Raw genomic sequence first — 19,781 nt, 5'->3', positions numbered from 1 at the left:
CAAGCTCTCTGATGTGCTTAAAGTGCCAGGTATAATATTGGGACCAAATCCTCCCTGTAGCCCACAGCTCAGGGGTTCCCAGAGTTGGTTCATGGCTTGTTCAGGGTAAGCCCCTGGTAGGCCGTGAGACACTTTGTTTACCTGAGCATCCAGAGGTACGGCTGCTCGCAGCTTCCAGTGGCCACGGTTCACCATTCCTGGCCAATAAAGCGGTGGGAACCCCTGCTAGCTCAACTCACACAGTGTGCACTGGGGATTTCCATGGGAATTGGAGGCTTGAGGGAGAAAGGTAACTCATGAAAAGCAGCAGAGATACGTGACAGACTTGATTTCATCAGCATCAGAGCTGCAGTAGTCTTTGTGGCAGCAATATCGCTCACCCACGTGATGAGAAAGAAAGAAAATGAACAGTGAGTCCAGGTAGTGGCAGATTCACTGCCTTTGCCTTCATTGCTCCCTGGGCTTTCTCCAACAAGCTCTGCACAACAGAGTGTAGGTAAGCCCACCCCTCTCCCCAGCTAGATAATATACAAGCAGTATGGCCACACTACCCTGCATCCCATTGCTGTGCTCACCTCCCTTTGACTGAAAAACCACACTGTCCATGCTGAATCAGGGCTCATGGAGGATTTGCATCTTTATGATGTAAAGCAGGCTGTGGGTATTACTATGCTGACATAGTGTTTCCAAAACCAGCATTTTTTTCCTCAGCCAATATAAAGAAAAACTGCTGGCCAAGGTGTGTTTTCAGTATTACACAGTTGAAAAAACATTAAACACAACAGAGAGCAGAAAGAAAACTGAGTGTTGAGAGAAACATGGAGGAATGCACAAAAGGAGAAAGCAAATTATAAGGGAAGCCTAAAAAGTCTAGAATTTTTTTTTAACTCTACATGAATACAAATGAAGAGAAAACAAAAAATTTAGCCTCTTACTAGCCCCTTGGCAGGAAAACACAGCTGTTATTCATAAACTACACTATAAACATACTTTCCCTTAAGATAAAAAGATCAATGAACAGTTTAGCACCTGAATAACCTGAAATTAAAATGCACTTCTCACAAATCAAATACCAGTGAATTAGCAATTTTTCCAGCAGACATTTTAAATGCAAGATAAATAAAGTAGTAGGTAGGTATGTCACAGATAAAGGCAAAGGAAAAAAAAAAGTTTTTACTTCCTTTTAATGTTTATCTGATTTTACTGCTTCGCCAAGTGCCACAAACAGTGCTTGAAAAAAATAGAGAATTGACTTTGTAAAGAAACTGAATGAAATTCAATAAGGGTGGATGAAAGCCTTAATTCCAACACTGTTCTACAATCAATACAGAATATATCAGTGTGTGCCCTTCTGAAATAGAAGCAACAAAAGAATCTTTAGACAGAGTGTCAGGGACAAAAGGGGGAAGATATGAAAGAAGATGCCAAGGAAACTTTGGCAATAATAATGAAACACCTTTTGAAAAGTGAACAGACTTTCATAAATGGGAAGACAAAAGTTGTTAGAATTTTATTGAGGAGAGAGATTGATGTCAAGCTATATCATATTGAATGATACTGGACTTAACTTGTTTCATAAATCACCTGAAATCTTTGTTGGCAAAGCTTACTTCAACGGTCTTACTATTTTGAACAAAACAAAATATTTCTCTAACCATGTATCTGTGCATGTCACTATCTACCTCCCTCCCTAAGTACTCATACAGCTCTCATCACCATAGTATCTGAGTGCCTCATAATCATAAAAGGATTTTTTTTATCCTACACTTTGTTGAAGTAGGGAAGTATTACTCCCATTTTATCGATGGGGAGCTGAGGCACACGATAGATTAGGTGACTTGTCCAAGCTCACACAGGATATCATAGAATCACAGAAATGTAGGACTGGAAGGGAAATCTGTGGGTGAGCCAGGAAATAAAAGTGTGTCTTTTGAGTCCCTGTTCAGAACCCTTTCTGCACTAGTTGTAGAAGTGCATCTAATTGATATGCCCCTGAATATCAAAACCTCTGTCCTCTAAAAACTAAAAATGGAGAATTTATGAAATATCATCTGTGATCATGGTTTTTCTCTCTTATTCCCTCCAGATTATTAATAAAGATGTTAAATAAACTGAGTCTAACACAGATGATTCTTTCCTTACAGCCTTTACCCAGTTCTCAGTCTATTTCATTGTAATTATACTGTGCTAATATGTACGAATTATTCTAGCAAAGCTTTATGAGGCACTGTCTCAATACAAAAATTCAGATTGATTTCATCTACTCCATTCCCCTCATCTAATTTTGTAATCTGATCCAAAAGTGACTGAATTTGTTTAGCATTTTGTTCTTTATATTATGGTTATTAATATATATTTATAAATTACCAACCCTGTACTAGACGTTAAGCATAAACTATGCAGTTAATTGCGCATAGTTTTCACATCAAATAAATAGGTATAAACATTTTTCCTTTAATATTTGTTTTATTATTTTAACAGGGATCCAAGTTTGTTTTCCTGGATAATGATTCCCAGGGTCACTCTCTGACCTATGAAGCTACAATAGTGAAAGCTAAAATTAGTAGAACTACAAAAGGATTTCAAATTCATGTACTCCAGCTCTGCAGCTTGCAGCCTAGTTGTTCATGTTGCAAAAGAAATGCCATCACTTCTGTACATGTGCTACAAGACCTAGGAAAAATGGAACACATAGAAGCCCAAGAATCAGCCTGGTTTTAAACTCTGAATTGATTTGCTTTTGTGGCTTCTAAGTCAGATTCTTCATGCTACTTGAATGTGGTTTTTGTGGATGAATACAAAAGTCACAACTGGCAAGACTTATAAGCCAATGGAATTTTTTCCACCTAGAACTGTTGCTCTTGTAAATTTAAGAAATTTATTTAAGGATTTCATTTTAAAAAAGGAGAAAGGAAAAAAAGAAAATGGATATGCCAAAATTTGATTGATGCTTTTTTCTCAATTTCACATTTTGTTTTGCTTTGGACACACACCCCTGCATGAGCGAATCATACAGTGTAAAATCCCCTCGCTGTTCATATTTTATTAGTATAATATAATAAAAGCCAAAAAAAATTGGCACTGGAGAACTCTTCAGGTTGAAAAAAGTGTGCATAATACATTCCTTGTGTTAGGTCTCCGTACTGTACTAGGAACTCTAATATTCCATTATTACAAAATGTGGTTGTGAAAGAGTATAAAAATAGACAAACAAAAGACAGACCAAAACACTCAAGCTTAGAACATGCAGTGCACAAAGTACAGTCCCACTGTATTTACCCAATCATTAGCTGTCTGTTTGTTTTGTATATGGGGAAGCGCAAAGTAAACTAGAAAGCTTGCTTGCGTAGATACTTGCATCAGTACTGTAGGCTTATTAGTAGCCGGGCAGCTTTCTGCAAGTGAAAGCTTTTACGATTTGAAATCTTTCTAAAACAAACAATATGCCATTTTATCCCTTAGCTACTGTTCTTGAGTCTCAATTTTGAACACATTTATAATCCATAAATATGGATTACTGGTGCTGTAGCTGAAAAGGGTCATTTTGTGTTGCTCTAGTCCAAAGTCCCCTTTGTACATTGATGTCCCCCTACTAGCATGCACAGAAAGAGTGGGGTCAGTCACCTTTATGAAACCATCCCCAAAATCCACAGGTGGCCCTCTGTGGGGTTTGGTTTCATGGCAGGCAAGGAAACTGTGGGAGGACTTGCGTTGAGTAGAGTAGGGCAGAGGCAAGGTGAGAAGAAGAGTGGATGCACATCATCCCTTTGTGGGTCCGGAGAAATTATACAGATGTATCAGAGGGGTAGCCATGTTAGTCTGTAGCTACAAAAACAACAAAAGAGTCCGGTGGCACCTTAAAGACTAACAGATTTATTTGGGCATAAGCTTTCATGGGTAAAAAACCCACTTCTTCAGAGAAGTTTTTTACCCATGAAAGCTTATGCCCAAATAAATCTGTTAGTCTTTAAGGTGCCACCAGACTCCTCATTTAAGGTCAGGTTTGACAAACCCCTGGCTGGGATGATTTAGTTGGGGATTGGTCCAGCTTTGAGCAGGGGGTTGGACTAGATGCCCTCCTGAGGTCCCTTCCAACCCCGATATTCTATGACTGTCTTTATACAGATGTAGTACTTTCACCATGGAGCTTCCTTCCTACAGGGGAGCCCCGCTTTCCAGCTTCCACCCCCGTCAAGGGCAGCCATGGCTGGACAGAGTCCCTGGGGGAGTGGCTCCCTTGAGCAGTGCTTCCAGGGACCAAAGGTGGAGGAATGCCAGCGGCAAGGTGCCTATGTGCAGATGTTCCTAAGATTTGCAGGGTTTCATTTTTTCCACTGTTATTTTTCCTTATAAAAACTTGTCTAAAACACATTTACTAAATGCACTGAAAATTCACCTTCACAAGAAGCTTAATGCAAGAACTGTCAAGCCTTTCAGTGAATGATAGGTCTCAGCAGTAATTACACAACGAATTCCAGTTTTAAATCCTGGAGATTACACAATGTTTTTTTTCTTCCAAAGAAAGAAGATCACTTTATAGCTTTTTATTTCAAAGAAGCTCTTCTTCCCTTTTGGAAGTAGGTCAAACAATACTTGTTTCATTCGTTATTCTCAGACCTGAAAGCCGCCAACAAAATCTTCAGCCATGTTTCCTTTGTTTTTCCTACCTATCTGAGTCTCCTAAATTTCCACAAAGCAGAAATTAAGCAGTTTCGCTCAAGGAAAATACAGGCAGTTAGCAGCAGGATCACTTTTAACCACACGCTGCAGACTGTAAAGGTGGAATTAAAACAATCAAACAAAACTATTGCAAATGTTTCACATCAGAAATATGCACCAACCCGTCCATCTTCTTAGTATGAGATGTTCACTGCTGAAAATTTATGGCAGAAAAAAACAAAAAAGGCCCAGAACAAAACAGATTAGAAAATAATTTTGGTAACTTTGATGGGAGGTGAGGGGGGAGAATCCTAAAAGGAGCTGGCCGGTTTAAGGCTTGCTCCCCCAGTACAGCCAGATGCCTTTGCATAAACTGTCAGGATTTCAGGAAATAGAGCCATCAGACAACGTGGCAGTTTGCAAAGTTTGAACAAGTGTACCAGCACTTTGAGGGGACGCAAATGACAGAGCCGTACACAAGTTGGAAGAGAGCAAAAGGGTTTCCCCCTCTTGCTCTCTTGGGCCTCGTCTACACTACGAAATTAGGTCAAATTTATAGAAGTCGGTTTTGTAGAAAGTGTTTTTATCCAGTCGATTGTGTGTGTCCCCACACAAATACTCTAAGTGCATGTAGTCGGCGGAGTGTGTCCACAGTACCGAGGCAATCGTCGACTTCTGGAGCGTTGCACTGTGGGTAGCTATCCCACAGTTCCCGCAGTCTCCACCACCCATTTGAATTCTGGGTAGAAATCCCAGTGCCTGATGGGGCTAAAACATTGTTGCAGGTGGTTCTGGATACATATCATCATGCCCCCCTTCCCTCCCTCCTTCCAAGAAAGCAACGGCAGACAATCGTTTTGCGCCTTTTTTCTTGAGTTACCTGTGCAGACGTCGTACCACGGCAAGCATGGAGCCGCTCAGATAACCATCACCATGTCTCCTGGGTGCTGGCAGATGCGGTACTGCATTGCTACACAACAGCAGTTTATTGCCTTTTGGCAGCAGACAGTGCAGTATGACTGGTAGCCGTCGTTGACGGAGTCCAGGGTGCTCTTTTAACCGACCTCGATGAGGTCAGGGGTGCCTGGGCAAACATGGGAGTGACTCAGCCAGGTCATTTCCCTTTTAAGTTTCGTCTCATGGCGATTCAGTCCTACCAGCAGTGCACTGTCTTTTAATCTGTAGCCAGCAGAAGACGATGGCCAGCAGTCATACTGCACCGTCTTCTGCCGAACACCCAGGAGAGGACGATGGCTAGCGGTTGTACTGCACAGTCTGCTGCCAGCAAGATGTACAAAGATAGATGAAGTGGATCAGAACAAGAAATAGACCAGATTTGTTTTGTATTCATTTTCTCCTCCCTCCCTCCGTGAAATCAACGGCCTGCTAAACTCAGTTTTGAGTTCTATCCTTGAGGTTTTGAGTTCTATCCTTGAGGGGGCCATTCTGTTTCTCGCAAAGCCAATCCCTTTATTGATTTTAATTCCCTGTAAGCCAACCCTATAAGCCATGTTGTCAGTCGCCCCTCCCTCCGCCAGAGCAATGGCAAACAATCGTTTCGTGCCCTTTTCCCTGGATTGCTCAAGCAGGAGCAGACGCCATAGCACAGCAAACATGGAGCCTGTTCAGCTCACCACAGCAGTTATGACCATTGTAAACACCTCGCGCTTTATTGTGCAGTGTATGCAGAACCAGCACCTGAAAAACCAGGCGAGTAGGCGACGGCAGCGCGGTGATGAGGACATGAACACACTTTTCTCTAAAACTGTGTTCCCCCGCAATTCAGAGATTGTTAGGATATAGATATTAAGGCCTGTCTATAAAGGCCTATACTCTAAGAATTTAGGTGTATTCTTATCACTTGGCTAGTTATAGAGGTATAAAAGAAAGAATCAAAATCACTGTCTGCCAGTGTAAGGTTCTTCTCTTACTGTGACAGTGTGAAGCCCTGTTCTTAGGCTAAGGCCTTTGGCTAAGCAACAGAGGCAGCCATAAGCTGGGAAGTGACCGGTCACCTCACATTCCAAACTAGTCACATTGAAATAAGGTGCTATTGGGCTGTTAGGAATAAAATCCTGTCCTGATAATGCCTGTCACCTCCAGAGAAAGGGAAGTGCCTAGAAGATATAAAAGGAAACTTAGTTTGATAGCATCCTGTCTGGCAAGAACTCACCTATCAATAGCTGGGATGTGAAATCCTCACTTCTGTATTGTTTTGTCATTATAGTTCCCACTTTGCTATTGTTTGTCTATATAATCTGTCTGGTTCTGTGATTGTTTCTGTCTGCTGTATAATTAATTTTGCTGGATGTAAACTAATTAAGGTGGTGGGATATAATTGGTTACATAATCATGTTACAATATGTTAGGATCGGTTAGTTAAATTTCAGGAAAATGATTGGTTAAGGTATAGCTAAGCAGAGCTCAAGTTTTACTATACAGTCTGCAGTCAATCAGGAAGTGAGTGGGTGTGGATGTGGGGAAGGGAAATGGGAACAGGGGTGGGGAAATTGGAATCATGTTTTGCTAAAGGGGGAAATGGGATCAGGGAATGGGGGTAAGGAAATTGGAATCATGTTTGGCTAAGGGCAGGAATGGGAACAGGGACACAGGTCTAAGGCTCTGTGGTGTCAGAGCTGGGAAGGGGGACACTAAGGAAGGAAACTGGAATCATGCTTGCTGGAAGTTCACCCCAGTAAACATAGAATTGTTTGCACCTTTGGACTTCGGGTATTGTTGTTCTCTGTTCATGCGAGAAGGACCAGGGAAGTAAGTGGGTGAAGGAATAAGCCCCCTCACAGAGATCATGGTGTTAATGTGGCAGGCTCATGCTGTGGAACGCCAATTCTGGGCCCGGGAAACAAGCACAGAGTGGTGGGACTGCATAGTGTTGCAGGTCTGGAATGATTTCCAGTGGCTCCGAAACTTTCGCATGCGTAAGGGCACTTTCATGGAACTTTGTGACTTGCTTTCCCCTGCCCTGAAGCGCAAGAATACCAAGATGAGGGCAGCCCTCACAGTTCACAAGCGAGTGGCAATAGTCCTGTTGAAGCTTGCAAAGCCAGACAACTACCAGTCAGTAGGTAATCAATTTGGAGTGGGCAAATCTACTGGAGTGGGCAAATCTGTGGGGGTTGCTGTGATGCAAGTAGCCAATGCAATCATTGAGCTGCTGCTACCAAAGGTAGTGACTCTGGGAAATGTGCAGGTCATACTAGATGGCTTTGCTGCAATGGGATTCCCTAACTGTGGTGGGGCTATAGACGGAATGCATATCCCTATCTTGGGACCGGACCACCAGGGTAGCCAGTACATAAACCGCAAGGGGTACTTTTCAATGGTGCTGCAAGCACTGGTGGATCACAAGGGACGTTTCACCAACATCAACGTGGGATGGCCGGGAAAGGTTCATGACATTTGCGTCTTCAGGAACTCTGGTCTGTTTAAATGGCTGCAGGAAGCGATTTACTTCCCAGACCAGAAAATAACTGTTGGAAATGTTGAAATGTCTATAGTTATCCTTGGGGACCCAGCCTAACCCTGAATGCCCTGGCTCATGATGCCGTACACAGGCACCCTGGACAGTAGTCAGGAGCTGTTCAACTACAGGCTGAGCAAGTGCAGAATGGTGGTAGCGTGTGCATTTGGACGCTTAAAAGGTCGCTGGCGCAGTTTACTGACTTGCTCAGACCTCAGCGAAACCACTATTCCCATTGTTATTGCTGCTTGCTGTGTGCTCCACAATCTCTGTGAGAGTAAGGGGGACGTTTATGGTGGGGTGGGAGGTTGATGCAAATCGCCTGGCTGCTGAATACGCGCAGCTAGACACCAGGGCAGTTAGAAGAGCACAGCAGGAAGCGGTCCGCATGAGAGAAGCTTTGAAAACCAGTTTCATGACTAGCCAGGGTACTGTGTGACACTTCTGTTTGTTTCTCCTTGATGAAAACCCGCCCCGTCGGTTGCCTCTAAATTCCCTGTAAACCACCTGCCGTCCCCCCTTCGATCACAGCTTGCTTGCAAAGGAAATAAAGTCACTATCATTTAAAAAACATGTATTATTTATTGATTATAAAAATAGGGAGATAACTCACAAGGTAACCTGGGTGGAGTGTGGGACAATGGTAGGAGGGAAGGAAAAGGCCACTTTAAAACTTGTTGAATGCCAGCCTTCCTTTGCTTGGGCTGTCCACTGGGGTGGAGTGGTTGGGTGCCCGGAGCCTCCCATCCCACGTTCTTGGGCATCTGGGTGAGGAGGCTATGGAACTTGGAGAGGAGGGAGGGCAGTTAAACAGGGGCTGCAGCGGCAGTCTGTGATCCTGCTGCCGTTCATGAACCTCCACCAGACGCCGGAGCATGTTCATTTGATCCCGCAGTAGCCCCAGCATTTCCTCATGCCTTCTCTGATCTTCCTGCTGCCACCTCTCCTCACGTTCATCGGCCACCATCCTGTAGTCTGCTATTGTGTCCCTCCACCCAGCTCTGTCAGTGCTGGACGACTGCATGAGCTCAGAGAACATGTCATCGCGCGTACGTTTTTTTCACCGCCTTATATGAGATATCCTTTGGGACGGAGGAGGGAGACTTGAAACATTTGCACCTGCTGGAGGAAAAAAAGGGAGTGAAGTATTTAAAAAGATACATTTTACAGAACAATGGCTACACTCTTTCACGGTGAGCAACGCTATTCACATTACATAGCGCACGTGATTTTGGTACAAGGTCGCATTTTGCATCTTATATTGAGTGCCAGCGGCTTTGATGTTAGAGATCACACACGCAGGGCCGGGCAACAGAATTCGGCTTGCAGGCGGCCATGGTAAGCCACAGTCTTTCGGCTTCTGCAACCTTCATAACAGCAGCCCCCTCCTTTCCCATATGAAGCAAAGCCCGTTGAGTTGGCCATTTACTGCTGCAGTTTTCCTGTTAACGTGCAGCAGCAGTAAACCCCCACCCCTCATCAAATTCTCTGGGATGATCGCTTTTCCCCTCCCCCCACCGTCTGGCTGGTGTCAGGAAAGATCCCTGCTAGTCAAAAGCGAACAGCTCAGCGCCAATGGCCCCGCCTCCCACCGCATGGCTAACTGAGGGGAGGATTTCTTTTCAGCCACAGGCAAACGGTCCAGTAGGAATGGGCACCTCTGAATCTCCCCTTAATCAAATTCCCCTATTTCAACCAGGTTACCATGAATGATATCACTCTCCTGAGGATAACACAGAGATAAAGAATGGATGTTGCTTGAATGCCAGCAAACACCGGGACCATACGCTGCCAGGCTTTGTCATGCAATGATACCAGATTACTTGCTACTAGCATGGCGTGGTAAAATGTCCTACCATGGAGGACTGAATAAGGCTGCTCTCCCCAGAAACCTTCTGCAAAGGCTTTTAGAGTACCTCCAGGAGAGCTTCGTGGAGATGTCCCTGGAGGATTTCTGCTCCACCCCTAGACATGATAACAGACTTTTCCAGTAGCAGTACTGGCCACGAATGCATCCCAAGTCCTCAGGGCTACTTAATCATTAAAAAACACTTGCTTTTATAACATGTATTATATTTTAAAAGGTACACTCACCAAAGGTCCCTTCTCTGGCTTTGTTGGGTTGGGAGGGTAATTCAGTCAGGGTGATAAAAAGATCCTGGCTGCCGGGGAGAACGGTGTGCTGTGTGCTCTCCCCAAGCTTGTCCTCCTCCTCCTCCTCATCTTCCTCATCTGCAAAATCCTCAGCCATGGCGGAGAGTACCCCATCATCGGAGTCCACGGACAGGGGTGGGGTAATGGTGGCGGCCCCCCCCAGAACTGCATGCAGCTCACCGTAGAAGCGGCATGTCTGGGGCTCTGTCCCGGAGCGTCCGTTTGATTCTTTGGTTTTCTGGTACCTTGTCTGAGCTCCTTAAGTTTCACACAGCACTGTGTTGCCTCCCTGATGTACGCTCTGTCCCTCGTGGCCTCTGAGGTTTTTAAAAATGTTTTGGCATTTCGTCTTTTGGAACGTAGTTCTGATAGCACGGATTCCTCTCCCCATATAGCGATCAGATCCAGTACCTCCCGTTCGGTTTATGCTGGAGCTCTTTTTCGATTCTGGGACTGCATGGTCACCTGTGCTGATGAGCTCGCCTGGCCAAACAGGAAATGAGATTCAAAAGTTCCTGAGGCTTTTCCTGTACACCTGGGCCGTGCATCCGAGTTCAGAGTGCTGTCCAGAGCGGTCACAATGGTGCACTGTGGGATAGCTCCCGGAGGCCAATACCTTCGAATTGAGTCCACACTAACCCTAATTCAAAACGGCGATGTCGATTTCAGCACTAATCCCCTCATTGGGGAGGAGTATAGAAATCAGTTTTAAGAGCCCTTTATGTTGAAAAAATGGCTTTGTTGTGTGGACGGGTGCAGGGTTAATTTGGATTTAATGCTGCTAAATCCGACAAACTCGAAGTGTACACCAGGCCTTGAAGGAATACATCTGAAGAAAGCAGTCTTTGTCCAAATTTATCCCTGGTGTTTCTCTATTCAAGTCAATGGATTTGCCAAGTTCGTCCCTAGTGTAAAGCCAGTGGATTTAGACTGCGGGTGATACTGGTTCTTAAAGTATGAACTCTAACAGAGGAAAACCTCTGCTTTGATATTTTGGACTACAGGCCCCATTTTATTTTCTCATTTACTGTTGGTAAAATTACAGCTACCCACTTCTCATGAAGATTTTTGTCTGACATCACTCTGGAGGACTTCTTATAGTAGCTTTATATTAGATAACCTACAATGGTTTGGAGTGAAAAAAAGCTTCCTTTCCTTGAAGCTGTGCAAGAATCCTTGCATTTGTCACACTGCTCTGACAGTAAGGGAAATGTATATGTACACTATTCACTCACTGCAACCGAGTATCTTGTATCTAGCAGAGTGAGGCTGTGATTGTAGTCCGTATGTCCAGTAAAGAATCAACAACAGCCTTTGCTAATGTTATTTCCAAGCTTTTCTGAGCTCTTTTCAATCTTTCTTCCTTCTGTTTTTATTAAAGGAAAACGTCATGGCTCAGTTTTAAGAGCTCACTTCTGCAGCTACCCTGGCTCTGATACTATTATTCAATCAACTGAGAGTCCCATGTGTGTAGAAGCCACTTACCTGGGACCTGAGATAGTTCAAAATTAACTCAAGGTTTGTTCTGCAATATTGAAATCATTGGGACTACTCATCTGAGTAAGTGCTACTCATCCTAACTGTTGCAGATCCAGGACTTGCGTAAGGACCAAATTGTGCAAACTTTGGTAATGAGTACTAACCTGTGGAACTCATTGCCAGGGGATGTCGTGAAGGCCAAAGCAATAACTGGGTTCAAAAAAGAATTAGAGAACTTCATGGAGGATCGGTCCATTAATAGTTATTAGCCAAGATAGTCAGGGATACAACCCCATGCTTTGGGTGTCCCTAAGACTCTGCCAGATGCTGGGAATGGATGACAGGGGATGAATCACTTTATAACTTCCCTATTTTGTTTAATCCCTTTGAAGCATCTGGCATTGGCCACTGTCAGAAGATAGGATACTGGGCTAGATGGACCATTGGTCTGACCCAGTATGGCCATTCTTATGTTCTTACTCTTATTTGTAATTAGATGAAGTGATTAGAATCTCCTATATTGCATTGGAGTTTTTCTTTAAATATATTCTATTATTAATCTGTTTCTGCTACCAGCTACTAATACAGCACAATATCAGTTTTGGCAGTGGAAGATTATATTCTTGCTAACATCTACTGTTTTTTATTTCAAACACTGTTTGCATTGCCACCGCTGCAAATTGTAACCGAACATTAAATTTTTCCAATCAAATTTGCGCAGCTGTACATATTATAAAAGTTTTCATAGCATGTCTCATATCTTTTCCGTTTATCATTTCATCTTAACTCCGCTATGCCGTATTTTTCTTTAAATTGCTATTAAACAAAACCAGATAATTTTGGCACACACGTAGACAGTATCAAGTTGTGGTGTAGATAATGTAAAGGGAAAACCTAACGGTCAGTGATAGAATTTCTCTAGCACTGGACAAGAACTTTAATTCATTCCTCTTGCTTTTTATCAGCTTGTCACTGTGTATTAAATACAGTGCACAACACACAGTGTTATCAGAAAAAAAACTTCTATTACAAACCCACAAAAGTATAACCTTCTGAGAGTTGCCAAAATATCTAACATCCCATCCTCCTACACGTATCGCATACAGGGTAAAGTTTGCTATGTCTAAATCCCTAGCATTTTAACTAAATAATTAATTCCTCATAAAAACCGTGATTTTATTCACAGAGTATCAAAATTATGTACACATATACTCTGTCAAAAATGTCAAACTAAGGTATATAATGAACAAGCAACTTTGTACAGATTACTTCACTAAAATCTGAACATTGCTCAGATATGAAACTCACTGCTTTTTGTAGAGAAAGATGTCTGGATGGCAATTTACTGTAATCCTGGGCTATTCTGTTCACCAGCCTCTAACTCTATTGTGCATAGCTCATCGTTAATAATGCTTACTTGGGGGGGGGGGGAGGGGAGAGTACAGTATGTGTAGAGAAAATAATCAAAGAGAGGAAGAAAAGGGAAAGCATTGTTCATTCCAAATTCTAATTTTTTCTTATTCCTAAAGAAATCCTAAGTACATTTAAAATAACAAATTCCTGTATATTCTAGAAAAAAGAAAAGGAGTACTTGTGGCACCTTAGAGACTAACAAATTTATTTGAGCATAAGCTTTCGTGAGCTACAGTAGCTCACGAAAGCTTATACTCAAATAAATTTGTTAGTCTCTAAGGTGCCACAAGTACTCCTTTTCTTTTTGCAAATACAGACTAACACGGCTGCTACTCTGAAACCTGTATATTCTAGGTATAATACATTTGCAAGGCGAATATACATCTGACCTCTACCCCTGCAAAGCCTATCAAGATCATTTCACCGTGAAGGAGTAAAACACAATGCTGTTCACCATGCAACTCCTGCTATCCCAGCAGGAATAACTGCATCCCTCTACTTGTCCATAAATGATTTAATTCAGGGAATCTTCATGAAGAACACACAAGTGTTCTTACTATTTATAAAGCACCTGAGACTTAAGACACACTTTATAATAATGAACACACACAAATCAACAGACTGAAGATAACAGGTCAAATCCTGCTCACTGTACTCATATATATATATATATATATAGTACTGAGTTCAAATCCATTGTTTCAGAGTTACTCTCCCAAGTAACTTTCAATAGCCTGATCCTCCTTCCCCTGAAACAAATAGGAGTTTTGCCACTGAATTCCATCACAGCAGGATAACAACTTTAAAGATACGGAGTGAAATGGTAAAGCTCCTGTCGACTTCAGTGGGGTCAGAATTTCACCCATGAATAGAAACAACACATTAACCAGGTAGATTGATGTCACTGTCATTGAGTTGTGATGCTTGTTTCTTTCTTTTTTTTTCTTTTTTTTTTTTTTTTTAAAGGAAAGATGTAAAAAGAAAGTAATTATATGATTTTTTTTAAGGTCTATGTTAGTTTTTTTAAACAGATTTAAATGCCCTATCCATAAATGCATCATTTAATTTGTTTATTTTCAAGAGTAAAAATGTAAAAACATTTAGATTAAGTAGGCACCAATTTTTGACAAAAAAAAGTTATGCTCCTAAATCTATATTTAGGCATCTAATAAGTGGCCTGGCTTTCAACAGTGATGAGCACTCAGAAGCTCCTACTGAAGTCAATTGAAATGTACATGAGCTTCATTGGGAGTTGTGGATGCCCAGCACTTTTGAAAGTCAGGCCATATATTTAGGTATCTAAAATACATATAGTTAGAAGCCTAATTTTAGGCACCCATATTTAAAGAAACAAACACAAAAAATAGGCCATAATCTTTTCTTTACCACTTTCAAAATTATTTTAAAAGAAGAAATACTAAGCAGTGAGTGGCTCCAAGTTGCGGAGTCTGTTAGGATAACTGCAGAATATCACAGAATACATTAAAGCCAAACGTTCAAAAAATGCCCAGAAATGTGGGTATCTCCATTTCTGAGTGCCTCACTTGAGACCCACAACAGTGGCCTTTTATTCAGAGGACTGAGCAAGTGCTCAGTAAACAGGACATATTTGTTAACCTGTTGTGCACTTCATGAAATTGTCTATTGTTCTTTTGGAAAACTAATCTACAATAGCGGCACCAGTTCTTTTCCCCATGTGACTCAAAAGAAGGGTCCTATCTTTGCTGCTGCTCCTGCCAATCGATTTAGTACAGGTGTCATTATGAAAAGAATTAACAGTGCCGTCTCAGCAGAATGCATAACATTTAATACACTATTTACTTTATGTTCTACTGGCCGCTGATGATGACATTCTAATGGATAGCTGCTATACAGATTTACTTACTTCTCCACATTTATAACAAGAGCCAGTTATTTATTGGGTTATATAAATGGGGACCTACCAAATGCAATGGGCCAAATTCATCCCTGAGGTAACTTCACTGAAATCAGTGTCAGGAAGGTACACCAGGGATGTTGCCTAACGTGAGAAGGACCCTTTGAAAAGGATCCAGTGAAGATACTTTTAGTATAAAATTTGGTCACCACAACATGCTGTCTCAGCATTTTTTAATCCATTCAGTTGTGAGAGCAAACTACTTTATTTACTATAGGGTTGTTCCTACATTCAGGACAGCTAACATTGTTTTTGGCAGAGAAAATGGGTGTGTAAAAAAAAAAAAGAAAAAGAAAAGAGAATGTGGAAGTGTTTGTTTTAATAGCACCCTATCCACCAAACTGTACTGCTCTGCCAATTGATAAGAAAAAGATGTTGCATTTTGGGCCAAGCAACCTTATAGTGCAGATGCTGAAGTAAAAGAGATGAGATACTAATAAAGGAGGAACTCATGATGAAAATTCCCACTAATGTAAATGGGGGGGCCAGAATTTCACCCTCAGTGATTTAGGGCCAAAACTAAGGCTGTGACAGAGGAGCCACACTGCATCCAAGAAAGTGCCCCTGGAGGTCTCCCGAACTTTTACTTCTCACCATATAAGGTCATCTAGGTTGTTGATAATTGTATGTTTAATCACCGTTGTGTGACCATTTTACCTAGTACTGTAGCTAGGCTCACTGGTCTGTAATCCCCAAGGTCACCCCCAGAACCACTGTTAAAAGCAAGTACAACTCCAGCATTCTGGGATAGTCGCTCAATTAAAAAACTTAGTATGATGGGAGTGAGGAAAGCAGCATGTCTCTCCCCACCTCCCTGATGGTGTTTTCTATCTAAGGGGGATGCTGTATCGCCCACATGGGCCTTAGGATCAAGAAGCCCCCATATTTCCAGACTCAGTGGTCTAGCTGATTAATAAGAGCAGCGCTGTGATCAGCATCCCGCCTGCTCTACTGGATAAAATGCAATAATTCTCTGACGACAGTGAGTGAAAAGTCACCTTCGAGCCAACATATCTCAGGAACTATTCCAGCTACCCTGGTAAATTTTTCCAAAATCAGAAACTTCCCTATATAGATTAAGAAAACATGTTTTTTGGCTTTTTTAGAGACAACTTGTTAATTTTTTGAAGAGTGTTTTGGGCTATATGTGTTTTAGAAAGTGAACATTTCAATTTTGGCAGCTTCTTTGAAACGCAGACTTTCCTATCTGACTCAGACATGTTTAATATTAATTCTCCATCATCTTTTGCTCTTTGTGAGATAATTGCAGACAGAATTTTCTTGTGCTCTGTAAGGATATCATCTAAATTTCCTTCTAGAAATAACATTAACAAAAACTCCTCCATATACAGATACCTGTGACACTGAGGTCTTTCAATGACATTTCCTCGGCTGCAGTACCTGTAGCACAGCCAGTAGATTTTAAATTGAGCTTTCAGACTCCTGTGTTGTGACGAACACAGCACAACTATTTTAAGCAGCTTTGGTGGTATCTATAATGTAGGAAATACCTATGCGTGGCTACTGTACTTAGTAGAAACAGGAAAGTGCTTCATGTTCATTTTCTTTTATGCTAGTGCTACGGCAAGTAGGGTAGGTGGGTAACCCATCACCAGCAATCTAGAGCATTGGGCATGTTAGGATCTCAGAAATGCATGTAACATATTTTATAGTCCCTCCTTTCTTAGGATTATCTTTATTTCCAGTCAACCAGAAGGTGACTGAAATTGATAAGCCTTTTCTTCTTAGGGAACAGTCCTGGTCCTACAACTACCATTCAGGAACGTAGTATCAGCAGGTAGCACCCTACAGTCTTAACAATGGGTAGCTAGGGTATCACTGAGTGTTTCATAGAAACTTCATGTGAAGTGAGAATCATTCTCTGGGAATTGGGTTGTTAAGGAACCAACTGTAGTTCCCTCATGATCCGATGTAGAGGATTATGGGATGTTACTGTTATACCAATAAAATAAAAACCAGCAGGATCTTATTAAAGGGGAAAAGGCAAAATACCTCAATTATTGTGAATACAGAAAGAATCATAGTAAGCAGTTATAGCTATAACATTCCATTCAATCTCATATTTATTCACACATTCATTGATTCATACACACACACAGGTTCTGCAAGGGTGTTGTTATAGCTACCAGCCTTAGAGTTGCTCATGCCAAGCCACTGGCCAGGTGGCCTGGACATGAGGAGGGAGCAGGGCCTTGTCAGATGCTCATCTGATGCTCCTGGAAGTTGGTTGCAGAATCAGACCCCAAAGTTCTCACTTTCTAGAGTCCATTTTTATAGGAATTTCTTCCTATGCCAGTCTATGGGAATTGCTTCATCATGCTGTTGCTGAATCAATCAGCAGATGTCACATTCCTGATGGCTCTGTGCTGCCAGGTGTTATCTTGTTCTTTGGTTCTCCCATTCTTGAGACTGTTGGGTGGATTCCAGTCTGCCCTCCGGGGGTCCTCTGGCTATTTCCACTTGACGCCTTCTTCAGCCGATGGACACTGCATTCTTAGGCTGGCACCTCCCTGATCATTCAGTTATTATCCACACCAAGCATCCATCCACATACATCCTCTATCTCTATTTTAATCACAATTGTTAACAAAGCAAGATTAATACAACAAAAGGGCGGGGAGTCTCTGGGTACTGTTTCTGTTGTTAGAGTATTGCTTTGAGTCTCTCTGTGTGAGTTGTTGTTGTTACAAAGAAATGCTTTGAGAACAGACTCTGTCTTAGAATGTATTAACACAATTAGCAGCTTGCAAGTTTCACACATAGAGGGAGAGAAACAGTACCAAAAACCAAGAGACCTCTTAATTAGTAATACCCTGGAATTTAAACTATGGGGAATCAAACTCATTTGTGATTTTAATACAGAACTACTTTAATATGATCCAACATTACCTGCTTCCCCAGCTCATTTCCTTGCTGTAATCAGTTCAGATCAGGATTGTTTCTTGCCTCTTGCTGTCCTATATGTGGATGCGTACATACACTTCACTTCCTCCCAGAAGACCAATTACAGTTAGACTATAAGCAGCTGTGTACCTTTCTGCAGGCCCCGAAATCTCTGCAAGTGGGGAGAGAAGAGCCGCCACTTGAGAACTCAGCATCATTCTAATATACTCAATATTCACTGGACCAGATTTGTGCTTTAAGAAATGGGTTACAATAAGAGACTTACTCAGGCAGTGTCCTCAGGGACAGGAGACCTCTTTGCAAGAGTGTAGCATACATCTCCCTGTGCTAGCCTAGAAATCAATACAGCCTCTACCTTCTCCTCCAAGGCCATGCTAGGGTAGCCAAGAACTGTAGCTTGGAACAATCCTGGCACTCAGGAAAGGCAAGGAGTGAAACTGTGTCTAACCACCACACAAGGGAGCAAGAAACACTGACAGAAAAGAGACTTTTTCTGAGTGACTCCTACCACGAATACACACCTGTGCAGAGGTGGAGTGGTCACACTCAACCCTTCTATGTATAGCTATATAATTTTATATATGTGTACATGTCAATGTATATTTTACACACATATTATACATTAATAAATACATCACTGAGAAGAAATGACTTATAATATGGAAGACAACAGTGGACCCCTTACATGAAAGCCCAGATGGCACTGTATTATGAAGTACATCTATTCCTACATATAATGTTGCTTCAGCCACATCATCAATATAAAAAGATAACTACAGGAAAGTATCAAAATATGAAACAAAAAAAAATATTTTTTTAAATGAATCAATGCTTTACAAAACCTAAAAGCTTCACTGTGCAGCACGTGCTTCAGAAAAAAATTCCATGTAGTGAGTGATCTCTAAGTACGTATGTGAATCTGACAAGCACTTATTTTTTCTATTAACTTCAGGCACAATGACGTAAATAAATAGTCGCTCAAAACCAGCCATTTCGCGGGAATTAGCACACTCCACTGATGTGCTGTGAGGAATGAGGCCAAAGGCCAAGTGATTTCAAACCCAAGAAGTTTATTATTGCTATGATGAACTGAAAATTAGTAGAGAAAAGAACCATTTCCATGCTTTTACTAGGGATCATTGGGCATGACATCGACAGCTAACCATGAGGCTCTACTTCCATTCAGCAGTCAAAGCAAAGCCATAATTCATTCTGGTTTATTCATCATGCTGCAAAATAAAATGTTATCAAACCTTGCATTATTAGGTTTTTGAAGCAGAAAAGAAGTGTTCCACGATGCCTTAATTATTTTACAGAGCTGCTGCTTTACAGCAGAGCCTGTCATAGTCAATCTATGTCAGGTTAAAATCATAGGGTTTAAAAGCAATGTGAAGCCAATTAAAACAGAAGGGATTTTTTATATTAATTTGAATTAAACACCAAGTCAGTGATTTGACAGCATAATATATAGGCCTGCTCAGTATCAACTATAACAATCTAAAATGACTACTGAAGAGTTCATAACTCAGATAGCTGCCTGAACTATCATTAGTTATGTTTACATAACAGTTTAAAAAATGCTGATGTTACTGAACCATAATAAGCTACTAGAGATAAAATGGAAAAGATCACCACATCACAGCCCAGAAAACACAAGTCCTTGAGTCATGGGAGGTTTGGAGGCTACCCCCCCCCCCAAATTTATTACGGATCAAAAACTTCTCATTTGTATCAACT

The 19,781-nt window shown here is 41.7% G+C and overlaps 1 protein-coding gene across 3 annotated transcripts in view; it reads right to left on the bottom strand.

Moving 5' to 3' along the window:
* BCKDHB (branched chain keto acid dehydrogenase E1 subunit beta) overlaps positions 1 to 19,781 on the bottom strand; it is a 289,050-nt gene that overhangs the window by 41,635 nt on the left and 227,634 nt on the right. The window contains exon 10 of one of the 3 annotated variants that reach the window (XR_012638787.1): positions 18,030 to 18,195. The exons of 1 other annotated variant lie outside the window; for it this stretch is intronic. Coding sequence is in view for 1 of the 2 variants with exons in the window: in XM_074948031.1 (XP_074804132.1) it covers positions 9,206 to 9,259 (54 nt within the window). In the remaining variant the exon portion in view is untranslated. Of the gene's footprint in view, positions 1 to 8,761; positions 9,260 to 18,029; positions 18,196 to 19,781 lie in introns of those variants that run through there. One more of the 3 variants, XM_074948031.1, reaches the window with a different exon arrangement.

The sequence above is a fragment of the Natator depressus genome, chromosome 3, assembly GCF_965152275.1.
Source record: "Natator depressus isolate rNatDep1 chromosome 3, rNatDep2.hap1, whole genome shotgun sequence".
Classification (NCBI taxonomy): Eukaryota; Metazoa; Chordata; order Testudines; family Cheloniidae; genus Natator; species Natator depressus.
Note: the sequence above shows the minus strand (reverse complement) of the source record. Positions and strands in the feature narration are given on the sequence as shown.